Consider the following 27,027-nt stretch of genomic DNA (forward strand, 5'->3'; position numbering starts at 1 on the left):
TACCCAGGAAGAGGAACCAGGACTGAGGGTAAGAACCCCTGTGTACCCAGGAAGAGGAACCAGGACTGAGGGTAAGAACCCCTGTGTACCCAGGAAGAGGAACCAGGACTGAGGGTAAGAACCCCTGTGCACCCAGGAAGAGGAACCAGGACTGAGGGTGAGAACCCCTGTGCACCCAGGAAGAGGAACCAGGACTGAGGGTGAGAACCCCTGTGCACCCAGGAAGAGGAACCAGGACTGAGGGTGAGAACCCCTGTGGTAGAAGAGGAACCAGGACTGAGGGTGAGAACCCCTGTGGTAGAAGAGGAACCAGGACTGAGGGTGAGAACCCCTGTGGTAGAAGAGGAACCAGGACTGAGGGTAAGAACCCCTGTGCACCCAGGAAGAGGAACCAGGACTGAGGGTGAGAACCCCTGTGGTAGAAGAGGAACCAGGACTGAGGGTGAGAACCCCTGTGCACCCAGGAAGAGGAACCAGGACTGAGGGTAAGAACCCCTGTGTACCCAGGAAGAGGAAACAAGACTGAGGGTAAGAACCCCTGTGCACCCAGGAAGAGGAACCAGGACTGAGGGTGAGAACCCCTGTGCACCCAGGAAGAGGAACCAGGACTGAGGGTAAGAACCCCTGTGTACCCAGGAAGAGGAACCAGGACTGGGGGTGAGAACCCCTGTGGTAGAAGAGGAACCAGGACTGAGGGTGAGAACCCCTGTGCACCCAGGAAGAGGAACCAGGACTGGGGGTGAGAACCCCTGTGGTAGAAGAGGAACCAGGACTGAGGGTGAGAACCCCTGTGCACCCAGGAAGAGGAACCAGGACTGAGGGTGAGAACCCCTGTGGTAGAAGAGGAACCAGGACTGAGGGTGAGAACCCCTGTGCACCCAGGAAGAGGAACCAGGACTGAGGGTGAGAACCCCTGTGGTAGAAGAGGAACCAGGACTGAGGATAAGAACCCCTGTGCACCCAGGAAGAGGAACCAGGACTGAGGTTGAGAACCCCTGTGTACCCAGGAAGAGCAACCAGGACTGAGGGTGAGAACCCCTGTGCACCCAGGAAGAGGAACCAGGACTGAGGGTAAGAACCCCTGTGTACCCAGGAAGAGGAACCAGGACTGAGGGTAAGAACCCCTGTGCACCCAGGAAGAGGAACCAGGACTGAGGGTGAGAACCCCTGTGGTAGAAGAGGAACCAGGACTGAGGGTGAGAACCCCTGTGTACCCAGGAAGAGGAACCAGGACTGAGGGTGAGAACCCCTGTGCACCCAGGAAGAGGAACCAGGACTGAGGGTGAGAACCCCTGTGCACCCAGGAAGAGGAACCAGGACTGAGGGTGAGAACCCCTGTGTACTCAGGAAGAGGAACCAGGACTGAGGGTGAGAACTCCTGTGGTAGAAGAGGGTGTTGTTTACCCACAAGAGACATTTCACATGAAAGAGGTTCCATTGATTTTCTGCCGGCAGAACCATGTCCAATGCATGCAGAGATTGGTTAATTAAATGGTTACGGCTCACTGACTCATTAACACACACTCACACACACACACAGGTATACACAGACACCTGCATATTGAAACATAATTTATAGTTATACATTACAAAGAATAACTCAAATGAAACAAGCATTTATAAACTGACACCCAACTCTCTCCTGTTTATGCCACATAAGCATAGCATAAAGAGCTCTGTTTGTGCATGAATTTGTGTACCGTGTGTGTGGGGGTATGTGTGTGTGTTCAGTGTACCCAGTAGTAAACAGTGGGCTTTGCCTGCTTTACAACCATCCCATAACCTCACATACTCTCCAATAACCTCCCACTAATAGAACTGACACAGTTTCTAGCCTGTTAACCATCTCTCTCTTTCTACCTCCATCCTTCTGTCTCCCTTTCTGTCCTCCACCTTTCTCTCTTATTCTATGTCTAGAATGCTTCTTCTTTCTCTCTCTACCTCCCTCCTCTATACCTTCCTCTACCTCTCTCCTCTATACCTTCCTCTACCTCTCTCCTCTATACCTTCCTCTACCTCTCCTCTATACCTTCCTCTACCTCTCTCCTCTATACCTTCCTCTACCTCTCTCCTCTACCTCTCTCCTCTATACCTTCCTCTACCTCTCTCCTCTATACCTTCCTCTACCTCTCTCCTCTATACCTTCCTCTACCTTTCTCCTCTATTACCTTCCTCTACCTCTCTCCTCTATACCTTCCTCTATCTCTCTCCTCTATACCATCCTCTACCTCTCCCCTCTCTCCTCTACCTCTCTCCCCTATCCCTTCCTCTAGCTCTCTCCTCTATACCTTCCTCTACCTCCCTCCTCTATACCTTCCTCTAGCTCTCTCCTCTATACATTCCTCTACCTCTCTCCTCTATACCTTCCTCTACCTCTCTCCTCTATAAATTCCTCTACCTCTCTCCTCTATACCATCCTCTACTTCTCCTCTATACCTTCCTCTACCTCTCTCCTCTATACCTTCCTCTACCTCTCTCCTCTACCTCTCTCCTCTATACCTTCCTCTACCTCTCTCCTCTGTACCATCCTCTACCTCCCTCCTCTATAACTTCCTCTACCTCTCTCCATTATACCTTCCTCTACCTCTCTCCTCTGTACCTTCCTCTACCTCTCTCCTCTATACCATCCTCTACCTCTCCTCTCTCTCCTCTATACCTTCCTCTACCTCCCTCCTCTATACCTTCCTCTACCTCTCTCCTCTGTACCTTCCTCTACCTCTCTCCTCTATACCAACCTCTACCTCTCCTCTCTCTCCTCTACCTCTCTCCTCTATCCCTTCCTCTAGCTCTCTCCTCTATACCTTCCTCTACCTCCCTCCTCTATACCTTCCTCTAGCTCTCTCCTCTATACCTTCCTCTACCTCTCCTCTCTCTCCTCTACCTCTCTCCTCTATACCTTCCTCTACCTCCCTCCTCTATACCTTCCTCTACCTCCCTCCTCTATACCTTCCTCTACCTCTCTCCTCTATACCTTCCTCTAGCTCCCTCCTCTATACCTTCCTCTACCTCCCTCCTCTATACCTTCCTCTACCTCCCTCCTCTATACCTCCCTCCTCTATACCTCCCTCCTCTATACCTCCCTCCTCTATACCTTCCTCCTCTATACCTACATCCTGTCAGGATTTGGCCAGGGTTGTTCCGGTTTTTGGTCACTAGATGCCCCCATTGTGCTTTTTGACCTTTTGTTTTCCCTTGATTCCCATTATTATTTGCACCTGTGCCTCGTTTCCCCTGATTGCATTTAAACCCTTTGTTTTCCTCAGTCCTTTGCTCTGTGTTTGTATGTTAGCACCCAGCCCTAGTACTCTGTGAACTCTTGTTGATCCTGGTGGACTCTCTTGTGGAATTCAGTTTTTTGTTCTTGTTTATTTATTTTTGAGTATCTTTTGAGGCTTTTTATGCTTTACCTTCCACCTTGTGGATTTACCTTTTTGTCTTGGAGGATTACCTTTGTTCTTGTGGAATTCCTTTTTGAGGTTGTGGAGTTACATGTTTTCCTGAAGAACTTCACTTTTTACTTCATTAAATACACCGTCTCAAGTACTACTGTGTCTGCCTCATCTTCTGGGTTCTGCCGACTATTCGTAGCTCAGTTGGTTAAGTGACTGTTTCTCACTCCGGAGACCCGGGTTCGTAACCGGGTCCTGACACCTCCTCTATACTTCCCTCTACCGCCCTCCTCCCAACCCCTCCCTCCTCTATACTTCCCTCTACCTCCCTCCTCTATACCACCCTTCCTCTATACCTACCTCTATCCCCCTCTCCACCGCCCTCCTCTACCTATGTCCTCTATTCCTCCTTTGTCCTCCTCCATTCCTTCCTTGTCCTCCTCTACCTCTCCTCCTCAGTTATTGCATCCTCCAATAAAACTGTAGTAAACACCAGCATGACAATAAGTAATGGTGTGTGTGGCCACTGTAACATAATTCAGGTGGGGTAATGTGTAGAGACTGGCCCAGTGCTGTAAGTCTTGATGATGAGTGTGTTGTTTAGTGGATACTATATCTTAGTGACTAGTCTATCTAATATATACAGGGTGTTTAGTGGATACTATATCTTGTTGACTAGTGTAATTTATACAGGGTGCTGTTTCTGGTGCAGGCAGTGTATTGCCAAGATAAATCATAGCCACACACACACACACACACACACACACACACACACACACACACACACACACACACACACACACACACACACACACAACACACACACACACACACACACACAACACAACACACACACAATATTATGTAAATAATCTGTGACTTACATACAGTTGAAGTCAGAAGTCTACATACACCTTAGCCAAATACATTTAAACTCAGTTTTTCACAATTCCTGACATTCAATCCTAGTAAAAATTCCCTGTTTTAGGTCAGTTAGGATCACCACTATATTTTAACATTGTGAAATGTCAGAATAATAGAAGAGAGAATTATTTATTTCAGCTTTTATTTCTTTCATCACATTCCCAGTGGGTCAGAAGTTTACATACACTCAATTAGCATTTGGTAGCATTGCCTTAAAATTGTTTAATAACTTGGGTCGAACGTTTCAAACGTTTTGGCCCATTCCTCCTGACAGAGCTGGTGTAACTGAGTCAAGTTTGTAGGATCCTTGCTCGCACACGCTATTTCAGTTCTGCCCACAAATGTTCTATAGGATTGAGGTCAGGGCTTTGTGATGGCCACTCCAATACCTTGACTTTGTTGTCATTTTGCCACAACTTTGGAAGTATGTTCGGAGTCCATGTCCATTTGGAAGACCCATTTGCGACCAAGCATGAACTTCCTATCTGATGTCTTGAGATGCTTCAATATATCCACATGATTTCCCCTCATGATGCCATCTAGTTTGTGAAGTGGACCAGTTTCTCCTGTAGCAAAGTACCCCCACAACAGGATGCTGCCACCCCCGTGCTTCAAGGTTGGGATGGTGTTTTTCAGCTTGCAAGCCCCCCCTTTATTCCTCCAAACATACAATGGTCCTTATACGATGGTCCTTAGGGAGGTAGAGCCAAACAGTTATATTTTTGACCATCAGACCAGAGGACATTTCTCCAAAAACTATGATCTTTGTCCCCATGTGCAGTTGCAAACCGTAGTCTGGCTTTTTTATGGCGGTTTTGGAGCAGTGGCTTCTTCCTTGCTGAGCGGCCTTTCAGGTTATGTCGATATAGGACTCATTTTACTGTGGATATAGATACTTTTGTACCTGTTTCCTCCAGCATCTTCACAAGGTCCTTTGCTGTTGTTCTGGGATTGATTTGCACTTTTTACACCAAAGTACGTCATCTCTAGGAGACAGAACGCGTCTCCTTCCTGAGCGGTATGACGGCTGCATGGTCCCATGGTGTTTATACTTGCATACTATTGTTTGTACAGTTGAACGTGGTACCTTCAGGTGGTTGGAAATTGCTCCCAAGGATGAATCAGACTTGTGGAGGTCTACAATTTCTGAGGTCTTGGCTGATTTATTTAGATTTTCCCATGATGTCAAGCATCCACACAGGTACACCTCCAATTGACTCAAATTATGTCAATTAGCCTATCAGAATGACATAATTTTCTGTAATTTTCCAAGCTATTTAAAGTCACAGTCAACATAGTGTATGTAAACTTCTGACCCACTGGAATTGTGATACATTGAATTATAATTGAAATAATCTCTGTAAACAATTGTTGTAAAAAGTGTTTACACAAAGTAGATGTCCTAACCGACTTGCCAAAACTATAGTTTGTTAACAAGAAATTTGTGGAGTGGTTGAAAATGAGTTTTAATGACTCCAACCTAAGAGTATGTAAACTTCCAACTCTCACACACACACACACACACACACACACACACACACACACACACACACACACACACACACACACACACACACACACACACACACACACACACACACACACACACACACACACACACACACACACACACACACACACACACACACACACACACACACACAATATGTCTGCTCCAAGACATAAGCCTATTTTCAGCATCACTCTACGATCAACTACTTGTCCTGGCTCATCGGCATGCATCACTCTGTGAGCGTCTAGATTGCCTAGCATCTTGTTTTCTCCTTCACAAAAACAAAACACCCATAAGTCGTGACATCATTAATATGCTGCCTAGCTGCTGTGAAAGCAAGCTTGTTTTTGGATGACAGGGTACAGTATAGTGTAGAAAATAGTGTGAAGTACAGTTTAGTGTAGAACAGAATAGTCTGTAGTACAGAATAGTGTAGAACATAACAGTATGTAGTACAGAATAGTGTAAAACAGTATAATATAGAACAGAACAGTGTGTAGTACAGAATTAGAGGTTGACCGATTAATCGGCATTGCCAATTATTTAGGGCCAATTTCAAGTTTTCATAACAATCGGTAATTGGCATTTTTGGATGCCGATTATATTGCATTCCACGAGGAAACTGTATGGCAGGCCGACCACCTGTTACGCGGGTGCATCATGGAGCCAGTGTGTAGTAAAGAATAGTGTAGAACAGTAGTGTAAAACAGAAGTGTGTAGTTCATAAGTGTAGTACAGAATAGTGTGTAGTAAAGAATAGTGTGTCGAACAGAATAGCGCAGAACAGAACCGTGTGTAGTACAGAATAGTGTAGAACCAAACAGTGTGCAGTGCAGTAGTGTCGAACAGAACAGTGTGTATAGTGTGTAGTAAAGAATAGTGTATAGTACAGTATGTAGAACAGGATAGTGTAGAACAGAACAGTGTGTATAGTGTGTAGTAAAGAATAGTGTATAGTACAGTATGTAGAACAGGATAGTGTAGAACAGAACAGTGTGTTGTACATAAGTGTAGAACAGAACAGTGTGTTGTACATAAGTGTAGAACAGAACAGTGTGTTGTACATAAGTGTAGAACAGAACAGTGTGTTGTACATAATTGTAGAACAGAATGGTGTGTAGTACAGAAGTATAGAACAGAAGTGTGTAGTACAGAAGTATAGAACAGAAGTGTGTAGTACAGTATACGGTAGAACAGAAGTGTGTAGTACAGTATAAGGTAGAACAGAAGTGTGTAGTACAGTATAAGGTAGAACAGAAGTGTGTAGTACAGTATAAGAACAGAAGTAGAACAGAACAGAAGTGTGTAGTACAGTATAAGGTAGAACAGAAGTGTGTAGTACAGTATACGGTAGAACAGAAGTGTGTAGTACAGTATACGGTAGAACAGAAGTGTGTAGTACAGTATACGGTAGAACAGAAGTGTGTAGTACAGTATACGGTAGAACAGAAGTGTTGAACAGAACAGTGGGTTGTACATAAGTGTAGAACAGAACAGTGTGTTGTACATAATTGTAGAACAGAATGGTGTGTAGTACAGAAGTATAGAACAGAAGTGTGTAGTACAGAAGTATAGAACAGAAGTGTGTAGTACAGTATAAGGTAGAACAGAAGTGTGTAGTACAGTATAAGGTAGAACAGAAGTGTGTAGTACAGTATAAGGTAGAACAGAAGTGTGTAGTACAGTATACGGTAGAACAGAAGTGTGTAGTACAGTATACGGTAGAACAGAAGTGTGTAGTACAGTATACGGTAGAACAGAAGTGTTGAACAGAACAGTGGGTTGTACATAAGTGTAGAACAGAACAGTGTGTTGTACAGTAGAACAGAATGGTGTTGTACATAAGTGTAGAACAGAACAGTGTGTTGTACAGAATTGTAGAACAGAAGTGTGTAGTACAGTATACGGTAGAACAGAAGTGTGTAGTACAGTATAGGTAGAACAGAAGTGTGTAGTACAGTATAAGGTAGAACAGAAGTGTGTAGTACAGTATAAGGTAGAACAGAAGTGTGTAGTACAGTATACGGTAGAACAGAAGTGTGTAGTACAGTATACGGTAGAACAGAAGTGTGTAGTACAGTATACGGTAGAACAGAAGTGTGTAGTACAGTATACGGTAGAACAGAAGTGTTGAACAGAACAGTGTGTAGAACAGAACAGTACAGAATGGTGTGTAGTACAGAATATAGAACAGGTATAGAACAGAACAGAACAGAAGTGTGTACAGAAGTGTACAGTATAAGGTAGAACAGAAGTGTGTAGTAGAACAGAAGTGTGTAGTACAGTAGTACGGTAGAACAGAAGTGTGTAGTACAGTATACGGTAGAACAGAAGTGTGTAGTACAGTATAAGGTAGAACAGAAGTGTGTAGTACAGTATAAGGTAGAACAGAAGTGTGTAGTACAGTATAAGGTAGAACAGAAGTGTGTAGTACAGTATACGGTAGAACAGAAGTGTGTAGTACAGTATACGGTAGAACAGAAGTGTGTAGTACAGTATACGGTAGAACAGAAGTGTGTAGTACAGTATACGGTAGAACAGAAGTGTGTAGTACAGTATACGGTAGAACAGAAGTGTGTAGTACAGTATAAGGTAGAACAGAAGTGTGTAGTACAGTATACGGTAGAACAGAAGTGTGTAGTACAGTATACGGTAGAACAGAAGTGTGTAGTACAGTATACGGTAGAACAGAAGTGTGTAGTACAGTATACGGTAGAACAGAAGTGTGTAGTACAGTATACGGTAGAACAGAAGTGTGTAGTACAGTATACGGTAGAACAGAAGTGTTGAACAGAACAGTGGGTTGTACAGAATAGTGTGTAATACATACTAGTGTAGAACAGTGTGTAAAACAGTATAGTGTAGAACAGAACAGCGTAGAACAGAATAGTGTGTAGTAAAGTGTGTAGTACAGAATAGTGTGTAGTAAAGTGTGTAGTACAGAATAGTGTGTAGTAAAGTGTGTAGTACAGAAGTGTGTAGAACAGAATAGTTTGTAGTAAAGAATAGTTTGTAGTAAAGAATAGTGTAGAACATAACAGTGTGCAGTAAAGAATAGTGCAGAACATAACAGTGTGTAGTACATAATAGTGTAGAACAGTGTGTAGTACAGAATAGCATAGATAGAAATTGTGTCGCTTCTCTTGCGTTCATTGCACGCAGAGTCAGAGTCGCCTAATTTGCCAGAATGTTACGTAATTATGACATAACATTGAAGATTGTGCAATGAAACAGGAATATTTTGATTTATGGATGCCACCTGTTAGATAAAATACGGAACGATTTCGTATTTCACTGAAAAAGGAAACGTCTTGTTTTCGAGATGATAGTTTATGGATTTGACCATATTAATGACCTAAGGCTCGTATTTCTGTGTGTTATCATGTTATAACTAAGTCTATGATTTGATAGAGCAGTCTGACTGAGCAATGGTAGGCACCAGCAGGCTCATAACCATTCATTCAAACAGCACTTTCGTGCGTTTGCCAGCAGCTGTTTATGACTTCAAGCCTATCAACTCCCGAGATTATGCTGGTGTAACCGATGTGAAATGGCTAGCTAGTTAGCGGGGTACGCGCTAATAGCGTTTCAAACGTCACTCGCTCTGAGACTTGGAGTGGTTGTTCCCCTTGCTCTGTATGGTCCGCGGCTTTTGTGGAGCGATGGGTAACGCTGCTTCGAGGCTGGCTGTTGTCGTGTTCCTGGTTCGAGCCCAGGTAGGAGCGAGGAGAGGGACGGAAGCTATACTGTTACACTGGGAATACTGAAGTGCCTATAAGAACATCCAATAGTCAAAGGTTAATGAAATACAAATGGTAGAGAGAGAAATAGTCCTATAATTCCTATAATAACTACAACCTAAAACTTCTTACCTGGGAATATTGAAGACTCATGTTAAAAGGAACCACCATCTCATGTTCTCATGTTCTCAGCAAGGAACTTAAACATTAACTTTCCTACATGGCACATATTGCACTTTTACTTTTACTCTTTTCCAACACTTTGTTTTTGCATTATTTAAACCAAATTGAACATGTTTCATTATTTCTTTGAGGCTAAATTGATTTTATTGATGTATTATATTAACTTCTTCGAGATAGGGGGCGCTCTTTTAATTTTTGGATAAAAAACATTCCTGTTTTAAACAAGATATTTTGTCACGAAAAGATGCTCGACTATGCATGTAATTGACAGCTTTGGAAAGAAAAAACTCTGACGTTTCCAAAACTGCAAAGATATTATCTGTGAGTGCCCCAGAACTAATGCTACAGGCGAAACCAAGATGAAGTTTCATACAGGAAATGCCCCAGATTCTGAAGGCGCTGTGTTCCAATGTCTCCTTATATGGCTGTGAATGCGCCAGGAATGAGCCTGCCCTTTCTGTCGTTTCTCCAAGGTGTCTGCAGCTTTCTGTCGATATTATGGAGTTAATTTGGAAAAAAAGTTCGCGTTTTAATGACTTAATTTTCTTTTTTTTTCTTACCTAAACGTGACGCAGAAAACGGAGCGATTTGTCCTAAATAAATCATCTTTCAGGAAAAACTGAACATTTGCTATCTAACTGAGAGTCTCCTCATTGAAAACATCCGAAGTTCTTCAAAGGTAAATGATTTTATTTGAATGCTTTTCTGTTTGTGAAAATATTGCCTGCTGAATGCTAACGTTAAATGCTACGCTAAATGCTAAATGCTATTTTTTAATATATTTTTTTTAATCGTCCGATTAATTGGTATTGGCTTTTTTTGGTCCTCCTATAATCGGTATTGCTGTTGAAAAATCATAATCTGTTGACCTCTAGTGTGTAGTATGGAATAGTGTGTAGAACAGAGTAGTGTGTAGTACAGAATAGTGTGTAGTACATACTATTGTGTAGTACATAATAGTGTGGAGTACAGAATAGTGTGCAGTACAGAACAGGGTGTAGTACAGTATAGTGTAGAACAGAACAGTGTGTAGTACAGTATAGTGTAGAACAGAACAGTGTGTAGTACAGAATAGTGTGCAGTACAGAACAGTGTAGAACAGAATAGGGTGTAGTACAGTATAGTGTAGAAAAGAACAGTGTGTAGTACAGTATAGTGTAGAACAGAACAGTGTGTAGTACAGTATAGTGTAGAACAGAACAGTACAGTATAGTGTAGAACAGAACAGTGTAGAACATAATAGGGTGTAGTACAGTATAGTGTAGAACAGAACAGTGTGTAGTACAGTATAGTGTAGAACAGAACAGTGTAGAACAGAATAGTGTGTAGTACAGAACAGTGTAGAACAGAATAGGGTGTAGTACAGTATAGTGTAGAACAGAACAGTGTAGAACAGAACAGTGTGTAGTACAGAATAGTGTGCAGTACAGAACAGTGTAGAACAGAATAGGGTGTAGTACAGTATAGTGTAGAACAGAACAGTGTGTAGTACAGTATAGTGTAGAACAGAACAGTACAGTATAGTGTAGAACAGAACAGTGTAGAACAGAATAGGGTGTAGTACAGTATAGTGTAGAACAGAACAGTGTGTAGTACAGAATAGTGTGCAGTACAGAACAGTGTAGAACAGAATAGGGTGTAGTACAGTATAGTGTAGAACAGAACAGTGTGTTATCACCTGCTGGTTGACGCGGCAGTGTGAGGGCCCGTGGTGGACGAGGATACGGACGATGTCTACGTCTCCACGCCAGGCGGCCAGGTGCAAGGGGAAGCAGCCCTTACTGTCAGCCACATTGGTGGAGGCTTCAAACTGGAGCAACTTCAACACCACGTCCCTGAGGAGGAGAAGGAGGAGGAGGAGGATGGGGGAGGATGGCGGAAGAGGAGAGAGAGAGAGAGGAGTAAGTAAAGGGAGTGAGAGAGTGCGAGGGAGATAGAGGGAAGAGATGGAATAGAAAGAGGGGGAAAGATGGGTAGAGAAAGGCAAGAAACCGTAAGAGAGAGAAAGAAGAGAAACAGAAAGAGAGCGAGAAAGAAAGAAAATGGAAACAGAGCGAGAATGGGGAGAGAGCAAGAAAAGCATAAGTACTTTACTTGCCCCAAATCATAATGCCAGCTGCATAATCAAGGCCGATTGAATGTTTATATGTGTGTGGATTCAAATCATCAATAGCATTAGCTGGACTGAAATTAACTCTTCACATTAAAACATTTCAGTTTGTTGCTTCACCTTTTAGAACGCCACGTGCACATTGAGTGTGTCCCTAATGGCCCCCTATACCCTATATAGTGCACTACTACAGTATATAGGGAATATGGTGCAATTTAGGATGCATCCATTGTCAAAACTCAACGGTCTAAAAGTGTACAGTTAAATGGTTAGTTCCCTCCTTGTTCCCCCCTCATCTAAAGTTCTAAATCACACCTCTAAGTGTGTGTTGGTGACCTTGTTTTTCACTTGGAGCCTGTACTTTTCACTCTCTGTCTCCTTCGCTCTCTCTCCCTTTATCTCTCTCTCCTTCTCTCACATTACCTCTTTCGCTCTCCTTCTCTCCCTGCTTCGCTCGCTCTCCTTCTCTCCCTGCTTCGCTCTCTCCCTGCTTCTCTCCCTGCTTCGCTCGCTCTCCTTCTCTCCCTGCTTCGCTCGCTCTCCTTCTCTCCCTGCTTCGCTCGCTCTCCTTCTCTCCCTGCTTCGCTCGCTCTCCTTCTCTCCCTGCTTCGCTCGCTCTCCTTCTCTCCCTGCTTCGCTCGCTCTCCTTCTCTCCCTGCTTCGCTCGCTCTCCTTCTCTCCCTGCTTCGCTCGCTCTCCTTCTCTCCCTGCTTCGCTCTCTCTTCTTCTCTCCCTGCTTCTCTCCCTGCTTCGCTCGCTCTCCTTCTCTCCCTGCTTCGCTCGCTCTCCTTCTCTCCCTGCTTCGGTCTCTCTCCTTCTCTAACTGCTTCGCTCGCTCTCCTTCTCTCCCTGCTTCGCTCTCTCTTCTTCTCTCCCTGCTTCGCTCTCTCTTCTTCTCTCCCTGCTTCTCTCCCTGCTTCGCTCTCTCTCCTTCTCTCCCTTCTTCGCTCGCTCTCCTTCTCTCCCTGCTTCGCTCGCTCTTCTTCTCTCCCTGCTTCTCTCCCTGCTTCGCTCGCTCTCCTTCTCTCCCTGCTTCGCTCGCTCTCCTTCTCTCCCTGCTTCGCTCGCTCTCCTTCTCTCCCTGCTTCGCTCGCTCTCCTTCTCTCCCTGCTTCGCTCGCTCTCCTTCTCTCCTTGCTTCGCTCGCTCTCCTTCTCTCCCTGCTTCGCTCGCTCTCCTTCTCTCCCTGCTTCGCTCGCTCTCCTTCTCTCCCTGCTTCGCTCGCTCTCCTTCTCTCCCTGCTTCGCTCGCTCTCCTTCTCTCCCTGCTTCGCTCGCTCTCCTTCTCTCCCTGCTTCGCTCGCTCTCCTTCTCTCCCTGCTTCGCTCGCTCTCCTTCTCTCCCTGCTTCGCTCGCTCTCCTTCTCTCCCTGCTTCGCTCGCTCTCCTTCTCTCCCTGCTTCGCTCGCTCTCCTTCTCTCCCTGCTTCGCTCGCTCTCCTTCTCTCCCTGCTTCGCTCTCTCTCCTTCTCTCCCTGCTTCGCTCGCTCTCCTTATCTCCCTGCTTCGCTCTCTCTCCTTCTCTAACTGCTTCGCTCTCTCTTCTTCTCTCCCTGCTTCTCTCCCTGCTTCGGTCTCTCCTTCGCCCTCTCCTTCGCCCTCTCCTTCGCCCTCTCCCCCTTCTCTTTTGCAGCTGTTCTAAAGAAGGAAATCCACATTATTACCTCCAAAGCCCAGCGTTAATCCAACAGTTTGGCTGAGCAGGGCTAGCCGTCAGACTCATCTTAATCCAACAGTTTGGCTGAGCAGGGCTAGCCGTCAGACTCGTCTTAATCCAACAGTTTGGCTGAGCAGGGCTAGCCGTCAGACTCATCTTAATCCAACAGTTTGGCTGAGCAGGGCTAGCCGTCAGTCTCGTCTTAATCCAACAGTTTGGCTGAGCAGGGCTAGCCGTCAGACTCGTCTTAATCCAACAGTTTGGCTGAGCAGGGCTAGCCGTCAGACTCGTCTTAATCCAACAGTTTGGCTGAGCAGGGCTAGCCGTCAGACTCGTCTTAATCCAACAGTTTGGCTGAGCAGGGCTAGCCGTCAGACTCATCTTAATCCAACAGTTTGGCTGTGAAGGGCTAGCCGTCAGACTCATCTTAATCCAACAGTTTGGCTGTGAAGGGCTAGCCGTCAGACTCATCTTAATCCAACAGTTTGGCTGAGCAGGGCTAGCCGTCAGACTCCTCTTAATCCAACAGTTTGGCTGAGCAGGGCTAGCCGTCAGACTCCTCTTAATCCAACAGTTTGGCTGAGCAGGGCTAGCCGTCAGACTCATCTTAATCCGACAGTTTGGCTGAGCAGGGCTAGCCGTCAGAATCATCTTAATCCAACAGTTTGGCTGAGCAGGGCTAGCCGTCAGACTCATCTTAATCCAACAGTTTGGCTGAGCAGGGCTAGCCGTCAGACTCATCTTAATCCAACAGTTTGGCTGAGCAGGGCTAGCCGTCAGACTCATCTTAATCCAACAGTTTGGCTGAGCAGGGCTAGCCGTCAGACTCATCTTAATCCAACAGTTTGGCTGAGCAGGGCTAGCCGTCAGACTCCTCTTAATCCAACAGTTTGGCTGTGAAGGGCTAGCCGTCAGACTCATCTTAATCCAACAGTTTGGCTGTGAAGGGCTAGCCGTCAGACTCGTCTTAATCCGACAGTTTGGCTGAGCAGGGCTAGCCGTCAGACTCGTCTTAATCCGACAGTTTGGCTGAGCAGGGCTAGCCGTCAGACTCGTCTTAATCCGACAGTTTGGCTGAGCAGGGCTAGCCGTCAGACTCGTCTTAATCCGACAGTTTGGCTGAGCAGGGCTAGCCGTCAGACTCGTCTTAATCCGACAGTTTGGCTGAGCAGGGCTAGCCGTCAGACTCGTCTTAATCCGACAGTTTGGCTGAGCAGGGCTAGCCGTCAGACTCGTCTTAATCCAACAGTTTGGCTGAGCAGGGCTAGCCGTCAGACTCGTCTTAATCCGACAGTTTGGCTGAGCAGGGCTAGCCGTCAGACTCGTCTTAATCCGACAGTTTGGCTGAGCAGGGCTAGCCGTCAGACTCGTCTTAATCCAACAGTTTGGATGAGCAGGGCTAGCCGTCAGACTCGTCTTAATCCAACAGTTTGGCTGAGCAGGGCTAGCCGTCAGACTCATCTTAATCCAACAGTTTGGCTGAGCAGGGCTAGCCGTCAGACTCGTCTTAATCCAACAGTTTGGCTGAGCAGGGCTAGCCGTCAGACTCATCTTAATCCAACAGTTTGGCTGAGCAAGGCTAGCCGTCAGTCTCGTCTTAATCCAACAGTTTGGCTGAGCAGGGCTAGCCGTCAGACTCGTCTTAATCCAACAGTTTGGCTGAGCAGGGCTAGCCGTCAGACTCGTCTTAATCCAACAGTTTGGCTGAGCAGGGCTAGCCGTCAGACTCGTCTTAATCCAACAGTTTGGCTGTAAAGGGCTAGCCGTCAGACTCATCTTAATCCAACAGTTTGGCTGAGCAGGGCTAGCCGTCAGACTCGTCTTAATCCAACAGTTTGGCTGAGCAGGGCTAGCCGTCAGACTCGTCTTAATCCAACAGTTTGGCTGAGCAGGGCTAGCCGTCAGACTCGTCTTAATCCAACAGTTTGGCTGTAAAGGGCTAGCCGTCAGACTCATCTTAATCCAACAGTTTGGCTGTGAAGGGCTAGCCGTCAGACTCATCTTAATCCAACAGTTTGGCTGAGCAGGGCTAGCCGTCAGACTCATCTTAATCCAACAGTTTGGCTGAGCAGGGCTAGCCGTCAGACTCCTCTTAATCCAACAGTTTGGCTGAGCAGGGCTAGCCGTCAGACTCCTCTTAATCCGACAGTTTGGCTGTGAAGGGCTAGCCGTCAGACTCGTCTTAATCCGACAGTTTGGCTGTGAAGGGCTAGCCGTCAGACTCGTCTTAATCCGACAGTTTGGCTGAGCAGGGCTAGCCGTCAGACTCGTCTTAATCCGACAGTTTGGCTGAGCAGGGCTAGCCGTCAGACTCGTCTTAATCCGACAGTTTGGCTGAGCAGGGCTAGCCGTCAGACTCGTCTTAATCCGACAGTTTGGCTGAGCAGGGCTAGCCGTCAGACTCGTCTTAATCCGACAGTTTGGCTGAGCAGGGCTAGCCGTCAGACTCGTCTTAATCCGACAGTTTGGCTGAGCAGGGCTAGCCGTCAGACTCGTCTTAATCCGACAGTTTGGCTGAGCAGGGCTAGCCGTCAGACTCGTCTTAATCCGACAGTTTGGCTGAGCAGGGCTAGCCGTCAGACTCGTCTTAATCCGACAGTTTGGCTGAGCAGGGCTAGCCGTCAGACTCGTCTTAATCCAACAGTTTGGCTGAGCAGGGCTAGCCGTCAGACTCGTCTTAATCCAACAGTTTGGCTGAGCAGGGCTAGCCGTCAGACTCGTCTTAATCCAACAGTTTGGCTGAGCAGGGCTAGCCGTCAGACTCGTCGTAATCCAACAGTTTGTCTGAGCAGGGCTAGCCGTCAGACTCGTCTTAATCCAACAGTTTGTCTGAGCAGGGCTAGCCGTCAGACTCGTCTTAATCCAACAGTTTGGCTGAGCAGGGCTAGCCGTCAGACTCGTCTTAATCCAACAGTTTGGCTGAGCAGGGCTAGCCGTCAGACTCGTCTTAATCCAACAGTTTGGCTGAGCAGGGCTAGCCGTCAGACTCGTCTTAATCCAACAGTTTGGCTGTAAATGGCTAGCCGTCAGACTCGTCTTAATCCAACAGTTTGGCTGAGCAGGGCTAGCCGTCAGACTCGTCTTAATCCAACAGTTTGGCTGAGCAGGGCTAGCCGTCAGACTCGTCTTAATCCAACAGTTTGGCTGTGAAGGGCTAGCCGTCAGACTCGTCTTAATCCAACAGTTTGGCTGTGAAGGGCTAGCCGTCAGACTCATCTTAATCCAACAGTTTGGCTGTGAAGGGCTAGCCGTCAGACTCATCTTAATCCAACAGTTTGGCTGAGCAGGGCTAGCCGTCAGACTCATCTTAATCCAACAGTTTGGCTGAGCAGGGCTAGCCGTCAGACTCATCTTAATCCAACAGTTTGGCTGAGCAGGGCTAGCCGTCAGACTCATCTTAATCCAACAGTTTGGCTGAGCAGGGCTAGCCGTCAGACTCATCTTAATCCGACAGTTTGGCTGAGCAGGGCTAGCCGTCAGACTCGTCTTAATCCGACAGTTTGGCTGTGAAGGGCTAGCCGTCAGACTCGTCTTAATCCGACAGTTTGGCTGTGAAGGGCTAGCCGTCAGACTCGTCTTAATCCGACAGTTTGGCTGAGCAGGGCTAGCCGTCAGACTCGTCTTAATCCGACAGTTTGGCTGAGCAGGGCTAGCCGTCAGACTCGTCTTAATCCGACAGTTTGGCTGAGCAGGGCTAGCCGTCAGACTCGTCTTAATCCGACAGTTTGGCTGAGCAGGGCTAGCCGTCAGACTCATCTTAATCCGACAGTTTGGCTGAGCAGGGCTAGCCGTCAGACTCCTCTTAATCCGACAGTTTGGCTGAGCAGGGCTAGCCGTCAGACTCGTCTTAATCCGACAGTTTGGCTGTGAAGGGCTAGCCGTCAGACTCGTCTTAATCCGACAGTTTGGCTGAGCAGGGCTAGCCGTCAGACTCGTCTTAATCCGACAGTTTGGCTGAGCAGGGCTAGCCGTCAGACTCGTCTTAATCCGACAGTTTGGCTGAGCAGGGCTAGCCGTCAGACTCGTCTTAATCCGACAGTTTGGCTGAGCAGGGCTAGCCGTCAGACTCGTCTTAATCCGACAGTTTGGCTGAGCAGGGCTAGCCGTCAGACTCGTCTTAATCCGACAGTTTGGCTGAGCAGGGCTAGCCGTCAGACTCGTCTTAATCCGACAGTTTGGCTGAGCAGGGCTAGCCGTCAGACTCGTCTTAATCCGACAGTTTGGCTGAGCAGGGCTAGCCGTCAGACTCGTCTTAATCCGACAGTTTGGCTGAGCAGGGCTAGCCGTCAGACTCGTCTTAATCCGACAGTTTGGCTGAGCAGGGCTAGCCGTCAGACTCGTCTTAATCCGACAGTTTGGCTGAGCAGGGCTAGCCGTCAGACTCGTCTTAATCCGACAGTTTGGCTGAGCAGGGCTAGCCGTCAGACTCGTCTTAATCCGACAGTTTGGCTGAGCAGGGCTAGCCGTCAGACTCGTCTTAATCCGACAGTTTGGCTGAGCAGGGCTAGCCGTCAGACTCCTCTTAATCCGACAGTTTGGCTGAGCAGGGCTAGCCGTCAGACTCGTCTTAATCCGACAGTTTGGCTGAGCAGGGCTAGCCGTCAGACTCGTCTTAATCCGACAGTTTGGCTGAGCAGGGCTAGCCGTCAGACTCCTCTCTAATCCGACAGTTTGGCTGAGCAGGGCTAGCCGTCAGACTCCTCTTAATCCGACAGTTTGGCTGAGCAGGGCTAGCCGTCAGACTCCTCTTAATCCGACAGTTTGGCTGAGCAGGGCTAGCCGTCAGACTCATCTTAATCCGACAGTTTGGCTGAGCAGGGCTAGCCGTCAGACTCCTCTTAATCCGACAGTTTGGCTGAGCAGGGCTAGCCGTCAGACTCCTCTTAATCCGACAGTTTGGCTGAGCAGGGCTAGCCGTCAGACTCCTCTTAATCCGACAGTTTGGCTGAGCAGGGCTAGCCGTCAGACTCCTCTTAATCCGACAGTTTGGCTGAGCAGGGCTAGCCGTCAGACTCATCTTAATCCGACAGTTTGGCTGAGCAGGGCTAGCCGTCAGAATCATCTTAATCCAACAGTTTGGCTGAGCAGGGCTAGCCGTCAGACTCATCTTAATCCAACAGTTTGGCTGAGCAGGGCTAGCCGTCAGACTCATCTTAATCCAACAGTTTGGCTGAGCAGGGCTAGCCGTCAGACTCATCTTAATCCGACAGTTTGGCTGAGCAGGGCTAGCCGTCAGAATCATCTTAATCCGACAGTTTGGCTGAGCAGGGCTAGCCGTCAGAATCATCTTAATCCGACAGTTTGGCTGAGCAGGGCTAGCCGTCAGACTCATCTTAATCCGACAGTTTGGCTGAGCAGGGCTAGCCGTCAGAATCATCTTAATCCAACAGTTTGGCTGAGCAGGGCTAGCCGTCAGAATCGTCTTAATCCAACAGTTTTGCTGAGCAGGGCTAGCCGTCAGACTCGTCTTAATCCAACAGTTTGGCTGAGCAGGGCTAGCCGTCAGACTCGTCTTAATCCAACAGTTTGGCTGAGCAGGGCTAGCCGTCAGACTCGTCTTAATCCAACAGTTTGGCTGAGCAGGGCTAGCCGTCAGACTCGTCTTAATCCAACAGTTTGGCTGAGCAGGGCTAGCCGTCAGACTCGTCTTAATCCAACAGTTTGGCTGAGCAGGGCTAGCCGTCAGACTCATCTTAATCCAACAGTTTGGCTGAGCAGGGCTAGCCGTCAGACTCGTCTTAATCCAACAGTTTGGCTGAGCAGGGCTAGCCGTCAGACTCGTCTTAATCCAACAGTTTGGCTGAGCAGGGCTAGCCGTCAGACTCGTCTTAATCCAACAGTTTGGCTGAGCAGGGCTAGCCGTCAGACTCATCTTAATCCGGCAGTGTGTGTGAGAATGGGGAAAGGGGCTGGTGTGTGTATGTAAGAGCTTTTTCAAATTTATGGGAGATTCACAGTATATATTGTTTCTGCTTTCTCTAAATCAGCTTTGTTGTACAATTAAAGGTCTATACACCACATTTCAAAAAGTCAGCAATGATCTAATGAATTCAGGACTTGACCAGACTAAATACAAACCTTCCACAATCGTAAGAGCCACTAATAATGTAATTATTTAAATAAATAGTTGAACATGCTTTTTTGCAATTCAACTGATCTGGCTTTCAAGTGTTGGTGTGTATGTGTAAATGGGAATGTTAAAAGTCACCGCAGAAGAGAAGGAGACGAGACCAAGAAGACTACATGACAACGAGTAATAAAAACAAATGACTTGATTCTTGTGATACAGGCATTTGGAATATCGCAGAAAAACATACATTTAAATGAATCTAATTCATTTGATATATCGCACAGCCCTAGTGTGTGTGTGTGTCTGGAAAAGGCAATCACATTGCATTACACTCACAAGCATGCAAGCACACGGACAAACACTTCCTCACCCCCACCAGCCACCTCTCCACATACACACACACTCTTACCTGTGTCCATTCAGTGATGCGTGGTGGAGGGGTGTGTACCCTGAACTGTCTGCACAGTTCACATTCAAGCCTCTCCACATGCTGTGGACACAAGACAGACAGACTGTAAGCCAACACGCACCAAGACACAGTCCTTACAATTGTATGCTTTCCAATTGAACTTGATTTTTGTTTTCCTGTAATTGAAAACCACACTTAAGTCCACAACAGGCTTTCTATGTGTTGAGCACATGATCATGATAGACACTGAAGTACAAAGAGACACAATATAGAAGCCATTTTCTTTTAACCTGATCACAGACCTGTTTGTGCCTTAGCCACATCACAATGACCATCGGAGTCAGCAAGACAGTGCAAACAGATCTGGGACCAGTCTATCTTTGTTCTATGGGATGTGGGACCTCCAAAGGGCTAAGATTGGCATGTAACTGACTTGTTTTCCCATGACCTTTGAAGTCTCTCAAGTCAACGTCAATTTTCAATTTTATGGGGCTTTATTGACATGGGAAACATATGTTTATTTTGCCAAAGCAAGTGAAATAGATCGTAAACAAAAGTGAATTAAACAATAAAAGAATGTACAGCAAACATTACACTCACACAAGTTTCAAAATAAAAAAAGACATTTCAAATATCAATGTATATACTGCTGAAGTAGGAAGTTAACATACACTTAGGTTGGAGTCATTAAAACTAGTTAACATCCACTTAGGTTGGCGTCATTAAAACTAGTTAACATACACTTAGGTTGGAGTCATTAAAACTAGTTTACATCCACTTAGGTTGGAGTCATTAAAACTAGTTAACATACACTTAGGTTGGCGTCATTAAAACTAGTTTACATACACTTAGGTTGGAGTCATTAAAACTAGTTAACATACACTTAGGTTGGAGTCATTAAAACTAGTTTACATACACTTAGGTTGGAGTCATTAAAACTAGTTAACATCCACTTAGGTTGGAGTCATTAAAACTACTTAACATCCACTTAGGTTGGAGTCATTAAAACTAGTTTACATACACTTAGGTTGGAGTCATTAAAACTAGTTAACATACACTTAGGTTGGAGTCATTAAAACTAGTTAACATCCACTTAGGTTGGAGTCATTAAAACTAGTTAACATACATTTAGGTTGGAGTCATTAAAACTAGTTAACATACACTTAGGTTGGAGTCATTAAAACTAGTTTACATCCACTTAGGTTGGAGTCATTAAAACTAGTTAACATCCACTTAGGTTGGAGTCATTAAAACTAGTTAACATCCACTTAGGTTGGAGTCATTAAAACTAGTTAACATCCACTTAGGTTGGAGTCATTAAAACTAGTTAACATACACTTAGGTTGGAGTCATTAAAACTAGTTTACATACACTTAGGTTGGAGTCATTAAAACTAGTTAACATCCACTTAGGTTGGAGTCATTAAAACTACTTAACATCCACTTAGGTTGGAGTCATTAAAACTAGTTTACATACACTTAGGTTGGAGTCATTAAAACTAGTTAACATCCACTTAGGTTGGAGTCATTAAAACTAGTTAACATCCACTTAGGTTGGAGTCATTAAAACTAGTTAACATACACTTAGGTTGGAGTCATTAAAACTAGTTAACATACACTTAGGTTGGAGTCATTAAAACTAGTTTACATCCACTTAGGTTGGAGTCATTAAAACTACTTAACATCCACTTAGGTTGGAGTCATTAAAACTAGTTAACATCCACTTAGGTTGGAGTCATTAAAACTAGTTAACATCCACTTAGGTTGGCGTCATTAAAACTAGTTTACATACACTTAGGTTGGAGTCATTAAAACTAGTTAACATACACTTAGGTTGGAGTCATTAAAACTAGTTAACATCCACTTAGGTTGGAGTCATTAAAACTAGTTAACATACACTTAGGTTGGAGTCATTACAACTCGTTTTTCAACCACTCCACAAATGTCTTGTTAACGAACTATAGTTTTGGCTAGTTGGTTAGGACATCTACTTTGTGCATGACGCAAGTAATTTTTCCAACAATTGTTTACAGACAGATTATTTCACAATTCCAGTGGGTCAATTAGCCTGAGTCAATTGGAGGTGTACCTGTGGATGTATTTCAAGGGCTACCTTCAAAATCAGTGCCTCTCTGCTTGACATCATGGGAAAATCAAAATAAATCAGCCAAGACCTCAGACAAAAATAAGTAGACCGCCACAAGTCTGGTTCATCCTTGGGAGCAATTTCCAAACGCCTGAAGGTACCACGTTCATCTGTACAAACAATAGTACGAAAGTATAAGCACCATGGGGCCACGCAGCCGTCATAACGCTCAGGAAGGAGACGCGTTCTGTCTCCTAGAGATTAACGTACTTTGGTGCGAAAAGTGCAAATCAATCCCAGAACAACAGCAAAGGACCTTGTGAAGATGCTGGAGGAAACAGGTACAAAAGTATCAATATCCACAGTCAAACGAGTCCTATATCGACATAACCTGAAAGGCCGCTCAGCAAGGAAGAAGCCACTGCTCCAAAACCGCCATAAAAAAGCCAGACTACGGTTTGCAACTGCACATGGGGATAAAGATCATAGTTTTTGGAGAAATGTCCTGTGGTCTGATGAAACAAAAATAGAACCGTTTCCCATAATGACCACCATTATGTTTGGAGGACACAGGGGAGGCTTGCAAGCTGAAAAACACCATCCCAACCTTGAAGCACGGGGGTGGCAGCATCATGTTGTGGGGGTACTTTGCTACAGGAGAAACTGGTCCACTTCACAAACTAGATGGCATCATGAGGGGAAATCATGTGGATATATTGAAGCATCTCAAGACATCAGATAGGAAGTTCATGCTTGGTCGCAAATGGGTCTTCCAAATGGACATGGACTCCGAACATACTTCCAAAGTTGTGTCAAAATGGCTTAAGGACAACAATGTCAAGGTATTGGAGTGGCAATCAAAGCCCTGACCTCAATCCTATAGAACATTTGTGGGCAAAACTGAAAAAGCTTGTGCGAGCAAGGAGGCCTACAAACCTGACTCAGTTACACCAGCTCTGTCAGGAGGAATGGGCCAAAACACACCCAACTTATTGTGGGAAGCTTGTGGAAGGCTACCTGAAATGTTTGACACAAGTTAAACAATTTGAAGGCAATGCTACTAAATACTAATTGAGTGTATGTAAATGTCTGACCCACTGGGAATGTGACGAAAGAAATAAAAGCCGAAATAATTCTCTACTATTATTCTGACATTTCACATTGTGAAAATCAGTCACAGTGGTCAGGTATTCGACTCTCTGTTAAAGGCCAAATAGCCTTCTAGTTTGCTCTGTTTTTTGTCAATTCTTTCCAATGTGTCAGGTAATTATCTTTTTGTTTTCTCATAATTTGGTTGGGTCTAATTGTGTTGCTTTCCTGGGGCTCCGTTTGTGTTTGTAAACAGAGTCCCAGGACCAGCTTGCTTAGGGGACCCGTCTCCAGGTTTATTTCTCTGTAGGTGATGGCTTTGTTATGGAAGGTTTGTGAATTCGGCATTTTATGCATTTTATGGTGTTTTACGTTAAACACAAAGGATATTTTTGCACACCCTAACAAACAGCCTGAATAGTATACAGGTAGGCCAGTCACCACACCCTAACAAACAGCCTGAATAGTATACAGGGAGGCCAGTCACTAGACCCTAACAAACAGCCTGAATAGTATACAGGGAGGCCAGTCACCAGACCCTAACAAACAGCCTGAATAGTATACAGGGAGGCCAGTCACCAGACCCTAACAAACAGCCTGAATAGTATACAGGTAGGCCAGTCACCACACCCTAACAAACAGCCTGAATAGTATACAGGGAGGCCAGTCACCACTCCCTAACAAACAGCCTGAATAGTATACAGGGAGGCCAGTCACCACACCCTAACAAACAGCCTGAATAGTATACAGGGAGGCCAGTCACCACACCCTAACAAACAGCCTGAATAGTATACAGGGAGGCCAGTCACCACACCCTAACAAACAGCCTGAATAGTATACAGGGAGGCCAGTCACCAGACCCTAACAAACAGCCTGAATAGTATACAGGTAGGCCAGTCACCACACCCTAACAAACAGCCTGAATAGTATACAGGGAGGCCAGTCACCACACCCTAACAAACAGCCTGAATAGTATACAGGGAGGCCAGTCACCACACCCTAACAAACAGCCTGAATAGTATACATGTAGGCCAGTCACCACACCCTAACAAACAGCCTGAATAGTATACAGGGAGGCCAGTCACCTCACCCTAACAAACAGCCTGAATAGTATACAGGGAGGCCAGTCACCAGACCCTAACAAACAGCCTGAATAGTATACAGGGAGGCCAGTCACCAGACCCTAACAAACAGCCTGAATAGTATACAGGGAGGCCAGTCACCACACCCTAACAAACAGCCTGAATAGTATACAGGTAGGCCAGTCACCACTCCCTAACAAACAGCCTGAATAGTATACAGGGAGGCCAGTCACCACACCCTAACAAACAGCCTGAATAGTATACAGGGAGGCCAGTCACCACTCCCTAACAAACAGCCTGAATAGTATACAGGTAGGCCAGTCACCACACCCTAACAAACAGCCTGAATAGTATACAGGTAGGCCAGTCACCACTCCCTAACAAACAGCCTGAATAGTATACAGGTAGGCCAGTCACCACTCCCTAACAAACAGCCTGAATAGTATACAGGTAGGCCAGTCACCACTCCCTAACAAACAGCCTGAATAGTATACAGGGAGGCCAGTCACCACATCCTAACAAACAGCCTGAATAGTATACAGGTAGGCCAGTCACCACTCCCTAACAAACAGCCTGAATAGTATACAGGTAGGCCAGTCACCACTCCCTAACAAACAGCCTGAATAGTATACAGGGAGGCCAGTCACTACACCCTAACAAACAGCCTGAATAGTATACAGGGAGGCCAGTCACTACACCCTAACAAACAGCCTGAATAGTATACAGGTAGGCCAGTCACCACACCCTAACAAACAGCCTGAATAGTATACAGGGAGGCCAGTCACCACACCCTAACAAACAGCCCGAATAGTATACAGGTAGGCCAGTCACCACTCCCTAACAAACAGCCTGAATAGTATACAGGTAGGCCAGTCACCACACCCTAACAAACAGCCTGAATAGTATACAGGGAGGCCAGTCACCACACCCTAACAAACAGCCTGAATAGAATACAGGTAGGCCAGTCACCACACCCTAACAAACAGCCTGAATAGTATACAGGTAGGCCAGTCACCACACCCTAACAAACAGCCTGAATAGTATACAGGGAGGCTAGTCACCACACCCTAACAAACAGCCTGAATAGTATACATGTAGGCCAGTCACCAGACCCTAACAAACAGCCTGAATAGTATACAGGGAGGCCAGTCACCACACCCTAACAAACAGCCTGAATAGTATACAGGTAGGCCAGTCACCACACCCTAACAAACAGCCTGAATAGTATACAGGGAGGCCAGTCACCACACCCTAACAAACAGCCTGAATAGTATACAGGGAGGCCAGTCACCACACCCTAACAAACAGCCTGAATAGTATACAGGGAGGCCAGTCACCACACCCTAACAAACAGCCTGAATAGTATACAGGGAGGCCAGTCACCACACCCTAACAAACAGCCTGAATAGTATACAGGGAGGCCAGTCACCACACCCTAACAAACAGCCTGAATAGTATACAGGGAGGCCAGTCACCAGACCCTAACAAACAGCCTGAATAGTATACAGGTAGGCCAGTCACCACACCCTAACAAACAGCCTGAATAGTATACAGGTAGGCCAGTCACCACTCCCTAACAAACAGCCTGAATAGTATACAGGTAGGCCAGTCACCACTCCCTAACAAACAGCCTGAATAGTATACAGGTAGGCCAGTCACCACTCCCTAACAAACAGCCTGAATAGTATACAGGTAGGCCAGTCACCACTCCCTAACAAACAGCCTGAATAGTATACAGGTAGGCCAGTCACCACTCCCTAACAAACAGCCTGAATAGTATACAGGTAGGCCAGTCACCACTCCCTAACAAACAGCCTGAATAGTATACAGGTAGGCCAGTCACCACTCCCTAACAAACAGCCTGAATAGTATACAGGGAGGACAGTCACCACACCCTAACAAACAGCCTGAATAGTATACAGGGAGGCCAGTCACCACACCCTAACAAACAGCCTGAATAGTATACAGGTAGGCCAGTCACCAGACCCTAACAAACAGCCTGAATAGTATACAGGTAGGCCAGTCACCACACCCTAACAAACAGCCTGAATAGTATACAGGTAGGCCAGTCACCACACCCTAACAAACAGCCTGAATAGTATACAGGGAGGCCAGTCACCTCACCCTAACAAACAGCCTGAATAGTATACAGGGAGGCCAGTCACCTCACCCTAACAAACAGCCTGAATAGTATACAGGTAGGCCAGTCACCAGACCCTAACAAACAGCCTGAATAGTATACAGGTAGGCCAGTCACCACACCCTAACAAACAGCCTGAATAGTATACAGGGAGGCCAGTCACCTCACCCTAACAAACAGCCTGAATAGTATACAGGGAGGCCAGTCACCTCACCCTAACAAACAGCCTGAATAGTATACAGGTAGGCCAGTCACCAGACCCTAACAAACAGCCTGAATAGTATACAGGTAGGCCAGTCACCACACCCTAACAAACAGCCTGAATAGTATACAGGGAGGCCAGTCACCTCACCCTAACAAACAGCCTGAATAGTATACAGGAAGGCCAGTCACCTCACCCTAACAAACAGCCTGAATAGTATACAGGTAGGCCAGTCACCAGACCCTAACAAACAGCCTGAATAGTATACAGGTAGGCCAGTCACCACACCCTAACAAACAGCCTGAATAGTATACAGGGAGGCCAGTCACCACACCCTAACAAACAGCCTGAATAGTATACAGGGAGGCCAGTCACCTCACCCTAACAAACAGCCTGAATAGTATACAGGGAGGCCAGTCACCACACCCTAACAAACAG

General features: G+C 46.1%; 1 protein-coding gene across 1 annotated transcript in view; it reads right to left on the reverse strand.

Annotated features, from left to right (window-relative positions):
- Positions 1 to 27,027, reverse strand: part of LOC124013588 (ankyrin repeat and sterile alpha motif domain-containing protein 1B-like) — a 474,760-nt gene that overhangs the window by 343,129 nt on the left and 104,604 nt on the right. Inside the window, 2 exon segments of the mRNA XM_046327903.1 lie at positions 11,428 to 11,584; positions 19,992 to 20,072. Coding sequence (XP_046183859.1) covers positions 11,428 to 11,584; positions 19,992 to 20,072 — 238 coding nt within the window.

This window comes from Oncorhynchus gorbuscha, linkage group LG25 (assembly GCF_021184085.1).
Source record: "Oncorhynchus gorbuscha isolate QuinsamMale2020 ecotype Even-year linkage group LG25, OgorEven_v1.0, whole genome shotgun sequence".
Lineage (NCBI taxonomy): Eukaryota > Metazoa > Chordata > Actinopteri > Salmoniformes > Salmonidae > Oncorhynchus > Oncorhynchus gorbuscha.